We start from the raw sequence: 7,002 nt of genomic DNA on the forward strand, positions 1-7,002 counted from the left end.
ACTCGACTTTGTGCCGAGGACCCCATCCAACTGTTTTGTTGTCCATTTAATTAAATATGTATATATATATATATATATATATATATATATATATATATATATATATATATATATATCTTACAGAGTGTAACACATGTTGCTCTATGGTAGGAACCATATGTTCCGCTACCTGTGTCCTGATACAACCTTTCCTAAACCCCAAATGACATGTTTCCCATATACAGTATGGCTTCTGTTTCGAGAGCAATAAATCAATCAGCAGAAACGGCAAACATCAGCTTGAGAAAGCCCTTTAATATCAGTCTATTTATCTATTAAAATGTGTGTTTGGATTTAATACATTGAACTCTTGAGGCGTGAATGGCGCAGTTCGGTCCAGAGATCACGAGAGGAACGTTCTGGAGTCAGTTCAATGAGTTAAACATCACAGAAGAGAAAATAAACTATTTAAAACAAATTAACATTTACATTTCATACCAACATTGGGAAAGAAACTCTTAACTGCAGTCATTTGCAAAGTAAATGTGCCGATAATGGACAACCCTGATTTACTGAAGCGTCCGTCGTCAGTATCAATCGCCAGTGTTTGGTCATGTGACGTCTCATGCATCGGGCCTCATTCGCCATCGGACCGAAACCCTGAAGTCTACTATTATATTGTGCATCTCTAATACAGAGAAACTCGATATTATAGCCCAGCAGATTGAACACACTGGGTCATGATTGATTCTCAAGAGAGTTTGAAGGGTTCCTCACAACGCTCCAATGCTCTCGATTCTCTTCAGCACATAGTAGATCTCTTTAGGCAAGACCACGTAACTGTTTTCCAACGACATGTCCTTCTGGACATCACTGGAGGCTTTGATGCACTCCAGTTGTCTCTCTTGACAGTGACATTTCTGCTGCACCGTCTGGAGCTTCTTGAGCAGTATGTTCAGCTGTTCCTCTAGCTGCTCCATCCGTCTCTTCTGCTGGACGCCGTCCTCCACCGTGTAGTTGTGATCATAGCAGACGAAGGCGCTGTTGTGCTCCGGGTTTCGCTCCGGTGTTGTGGACACAGGTGGAGGTGGAGGTGTGGATGAGGAGATCTCCGTCTGAGCGGCAGAGAGCGGCTGGTGATGAGAAGCGTCCTTATGGAAGCGCTCCAGTTGTCTCTCCTGACGTCGGCATTTCTGCTGCACCGTCTTGAGTTTCTTGCGTAGTTTCTTCAGCTCTTCCTCCAGCTGCTCCATGCGTCTCTTGGGCGGGCTGTTGTCCTCCACCGTGTAGTTGTGATCACAGTAGATGAAGGTACTGTAGTGCTCCAGGTGCAGCTCCTCTGAGATGGGGACAGACAGCGGTGGAGGTGTGGATGAGGAGAGATCCGTCTCGAGTGGACCATCAGTGTCTCTTCAGTGTCACAGAGAGGCAGGTGCTGATAAACGTCCATTTCTGAGTTGAAGACTTCCAGAGATTCCTCCCTGCGAACACATGAAGGCAAAAGATGACATATTTTCTACCAAACTTACTCATGATGGGCCTCATCACTGATATAGATATACTGAACTGGATCGCTGGCGCTAGGGGTAAAGCGACCTGCAGGAGGTGGAGCCAACAAAATTGTTTGAGCGGCCATCTTGGTATGCCCAAACTGTCAAAGAGCAGCAATGACTGACAGGTGAAAATCCCCCGTTTCACCCTCCCCGACCCGCGTATACATCAGTCACATTTCGGCCTTTAGTGACTGTGATGTTTAATTTGCTCATTATGGATAATATTCGTCATGATGGCGAAGATATTGGCGGATCGCGATGTCAGAGCGGTGCAGCTGAGCTTCGTTCTTAAAGGCGTTCTGATGTAAATCACCAGATTCATGATGCCGATCATGCTGGTAAACCATAAATAAATACATCGCGGTCAGGTCGCGAACACGAGTAACTTGCACATATTTATTAGCTAACTGCATTTCCAATCCGATCTCTTGAAAAGTGGAACATAATTCCCAAGCTGGCTATTTCATATGGTATAAATTTGTACGACTTTATCATGTGCAAATTCACGGATACGTATCGCTGAAGCCTTGAGTTCCGTGCATGAGGTGGTAAGGACATACTTATTAATATTATGCCCATATCCAAACCCCTTATCTACCCACCCCAAACCCCTTATCTACCCCTCCCAAACCCCTTATCTACCCCCAAGCCCCTTATCTACCCACCCCAAACCCCTCATCTACCCTCCCAAGCCCCTTATCTACCCCTCACAAACCACTTATCTACCCGCCCCAAACCCCTTATCTACCAGCCCAAACCCCTTATCTACCCCTCCCAGACCCTTATCTACCCTCCAAATCCACTTATCTACCCACCCCAAACCCCTTATCTACTCCTCACAAACCCCTTATCTACCCGCCCAAACCCTTATCTACCCCTCACAAACCACTTATCTACCAGCCCAAACCCCTTATCTACCAGCCCAAACCCCTTATCTACCCACCCCAAACCCCTTATCTACCCCTCCAAATCCACTTATCTACACCCCCAAACCACTTATCTACCCCTCCCAAAGCCCCTTATCTACCCCTCCCAAACCCCTTATCTACCACTCCCCAAACCACTTATCTACCCACCCCAAACCCCTTATCTGCCCCTCCCAAACCACTTATCTACCCACCCCAAACCCTTATCTACCCCTCCCAAACCACTTATCTACCCACCCCCAAACCCCTTATCTACCCACCCCAAACCATTTATCTACCCACCTCAAACCCCTTATCTACCCCTCCCAAACCCCTTATCTAGCCACCCCAAGCTCCTTATCTACCCACCCCAAACCCTTATCTACCCACCCCAAACCATTTATCTACCCACCTCAAACCCCTTATCTACCCCTCCCAAACCCCTTATCTACCCACCCCAAAGCCCTTATCTAGCCACCCCAAACTCCTTATCTACCCACCCCAAACCACTTATCTACCCACCCCAAGCCCCTTATCTACCACTCCAAGCCACTTATCTACCCACCCCAAGCCCCTTATCTACCACTCCCCAGACCCCTTACCTGCCCCTCCCAGACCCCTTACCTGCCCCTCCCAAACCCTTACCTGCCCACCCCAAGCCCCTTATCTACCCCTCCCAAACCACTTATCTACCCACCCCAGACCCCTTATCTACCCACCCCAAAGCCCTTATCTGCCCCTCCCAGGCCCCTTATCTACCCACCCCAAGCCCATTGCCTACCCACCCCAGGCCTCTTACCTGCCCACCCCAAAGCCCCTTACCTACCCACCCCAAGCCTCTTATCTGCCCCTCCCAAACCCCTTATCTGCCCACCCCAGAGCCCTTATCTACCCACCCCAAACCCCTTATCTGCCACTCCAGACCACTTATCTACCCACCCCAAGCCCTTATCTACCACTCCCAGAGCCCTTACCTGCCCCTCCCCAAGCCCTTACCTGCCCTCCCAGAGCCCTTACCTACCCACCCCAAGCCTCTTATCTACCCACCCCAAACCTCTTATCTACCCACCCCAAACCACTTATCTACCCACCCCAAACCCCTTATCTACCCTCCCAAACCCCTTATCTACCCACCCCAAACCCATTACCTACCCACCCCAAGCCTCTTACCTACCCACCCCAAACCCCTTACCTACCCACCCCAAGCCTCTTATCTACCCCTCCCAAACCCCTTATCTACCCACCCCAAACCCCTTACCTACCCCTCCAAATCCACTTATCTACACCCCCCAATTTTATGAAAAATAAATACTAGCTTTCACTCACACTCACACACACTCCCATACACTCACTCACTCACTCACACACATTTTATTGTTGTCATTTTAGTGTTATTTTTCACATAAGATTGATCTCATCAATGATGCAACCGTTCGCGAGCTTCAGAAGCGGGGGTGAGACAAGCGTCTCCGTGTTAGCGTCGCATCACCCAGCAGAACTTTAAATCTCTCGGTCTCGACTCCTGCTCAGATGGTGTCTCTTCTGTGACTGGTTAAAGCGGCTCTGACCGCACCGAAAATGACAGTTTTGGAGTTTGTGTTTATTTACATGTCACGCTCCCATATAACATGAACTTTAATTAAGGATGAAATAAAGATATATGGCCAAGCTGTGATCTGTGTTTTTGTTTTTTTTTCTGGCCACCGTCTGCTCAGCATCCATTTTCACCCAATTTCCACGCTGCACACCGGAAACTCACATGACCACTCATGCCACTCCCTAAACTGAGACTGACTGGTCATCTTTATTAGCACTTATTTATTTAATATATACGCCGGACAGGTCGATAACATGTTCACCTCTGATGAAAGTGACACAAATGGCAGTAAATTATCGGTTTAATTTCTGACACGTTCACTCATTATTACCTCCCTCTGTAATTCTCTGAAGGTGAAGAGTGACGGCACGGCGTTGTCTTTCAACACGCGGTTGTTGCATTCTCGTTTGAAACAGTCTTTGGTGAAGTGTTGTGAGCAGATGTTGCTGTACTTGGTGGGTTTGAAATTTCTTCTCTTTATGGCGGCGACCCATTTCCCACAAACATCTGGTCTGGCCAGAGGAAATCTAAACAAAGAACAAAAACATTATTAATATCAACGACATGCGCACCAGTACATGACAAGAACATGTGCACCAGTACATGAGAAGAACATGTGCACCAGTACATGACAAGAACATGTGCACCAGTACATGACAAGAACATGTGCACCAGTACATGAGAAGAACATGCGCACCAGTACATGACAAGAACATGCGCACCAGTACATGAGAAGAACATGCGCACCAGTACATGAGAAGAACATGCGCACCAGTACATGAGAAGAACATGCGCACCAGTACAGGAGAAGAACATGCACACCAGTACATGACAAGAACATGCGCACCAGTACATGAGAAGAACATGCGCACCAGTACATTAGAAGAACATGACAAGAACATGTGCACCAGTACATGACAAGAACATGACAAGAACATGTGCACCAGTACATGACAAGAACATGACAAGAACATGTGCACCAGTACATGACAAGAACATGACAAGAACATGTGCACAGTACATGACAAGAACATGACAAGAACATGTGCACCAGTACATGAGAAGAACATGACAAGAACATGTGCACCAGTACATGACAAGATCATGTGCACCAGTACATGACAAGAACATGTGCACCAGTACATGAGAAGAACATGTGCACAGTACATGACAAGAACATGACAAGAACATGTACACCAGTACATGAGAAGAACATGACAAGAACATGTGCACCAGTACATGACAAGATCATGTGCACCAGTACATGAGAAGAACATGACAAGAACATGTGCACCAGTACATGACAAGAACATGTGCACCAGTACATGACAAGAACATGTGCACCAGTACATGACAAGAACATGTGCACCAGTACATGAGAAGAACATGACAAGAACATGTGCACCAGTACGTGAGAAGAACATGCGCACCAGTACATGAGAAGAACATGACAAGAACATGTGCACCAGTACGTGAGAAGAACATGACAAGAACATGTGCACCAGTACATGAGAAGAACATGACAAGAACATGTGCACCAGTGCGTGAGAAGAACATGCGCACCAGTACATGAGAAGAACATGCGCACCAGTACATGAGGAAGAACATGTGCACCAGTACATGACAAGAACATGTGCACCAGTACATGAGAAGAACATGTGCACCAGTACATGAGAAGAACATGACAAGAACATGTGCACCAGTACATGACAAGAACATGTGCACCAGTACATGACAAGAACATGCGCACCAGTACATGACAAGAACATGCGCACCAGTACATGAGAAGAACATGTGCACCAGTACATGACAACAACATGTGCACCAGTACATGAGAAGAACATGTGCACCAGTACATGAGAAGAACATGCGCACCAGTACATGAGAAGAACATGACAAGAACATGTGCACCAGTACGTGAGAAGAACATGACAAGAACATGTGCACCAGTACATGAGAAGAACATGACAAGAACATGTGCACCAGTACGTGAGAAGAACATGCGCACCAGTACATGAGAAGAACATGCGCACCAGTACATGAGAAGAACATGTGCACCAGTACATGACAAGAACATGTGCACCAGTACATGAGAAGAACATGTGCACCAGTACATGAGAAGAACATGACAAGAACATGTGCACCAGTACATGACAAGAACATGTGCACCAGTACATGACAAGAACATGCGCACCAGTACATGACAAGAACATGCGCACCAGTACATGAGAAGAACATGTGCACCAGTACATGACAACAACATGTGCACCAGTACATGAGAAGAACATGACAAGAACATGTGCACCAGTACATGACAAGGACATGCGCACCAGTACATGAGAAGAACATGCGCACCAGTACATGACAACAACATGTGCACCAGTACATGAGAAGAACATGTGCACCAGTACATGAGAAGAACATGTGCACCAGTACATGAGAAGAACATGTGCACCAGTACATGAGAAGAACATGTGCACCAGTACATGAGAAGAACATGTGCACCAGTACATGACAAGAACATGTGCACCAGTACATGACAAGAACATGTGCACCAGTACATGACAAGAACATGTGCACCAGTACATGACAAGAACATGTGCACCAGTACATGACAACAACTTGGGCACCAGTACATGACAACAATTTGGGCACCAGTACATGAGAAGAACATGTGCACCAGTACATGACAACAACATGTGCACCAGTACATGAGAAGAACATGTGCACCAGTACATGAGAAGAACATGCGCACCAGTACATGAGAAGAACATGCGCACCAGTACATGAGAAGAACATGCGCACCAGTACATGAGAAGAACATGACAAGAACATGTGCACCAGTACATGAGAACATGACAAGAACATGCGCACCAGTACATGACAAGAACATGTGCACCAGTACATGAGAAAAACATGCGCACCAGTACATAAGAAGAACATGAGAAGAACATGCGCACCAGTACAT

General features: G+C 46.6%; 1 protein-coding gene across 1 annotated transcript in view; it reads right to left on the reverse strand.

Annotated features, from left to right (window-relative positions):
- Nucleotides 1–280: 280 nt before the first annotated feature.
- LOC127643260 (THAP domain-containing protein 1-like) overlaps nucleotides 281–7,002 on the reverse strand; it is an 8,618-nt gene continuing 1,896 nt past the window's right edge. The window contains 3 exon segments of the mRNA XM_052125932.1: nucleotides 281–1,354; nucleotides 1,357–1,458; nucleotides 4,365–4,561. Coding sequence (XP_051981892.1) covers nucleotides 753–1,354; nucleotides 1,357–1,458; nucleotides 4,365–4,561 — 901 coding nt within the window. The 3' untranslated portion in view covers nucleotides 281–752.

The sequence above is a fragment of the Xyrauchen texanus genome, chromosome 4 (assembly GCF_025860055.1).
Source record: "Xyrauchen texanus isolate HMW12.3.18 chromosome 4, RBS_HiC_50CHRs, whole genome shotgun sequence".
Taxonomy (NCBI): domain Eukaryota; kingdom Metazoa; phylum Chordata; class Actinopteri; order Cypriniformes; family Catostomidae; genus Xyrauchen; species Xyrauchen texanus.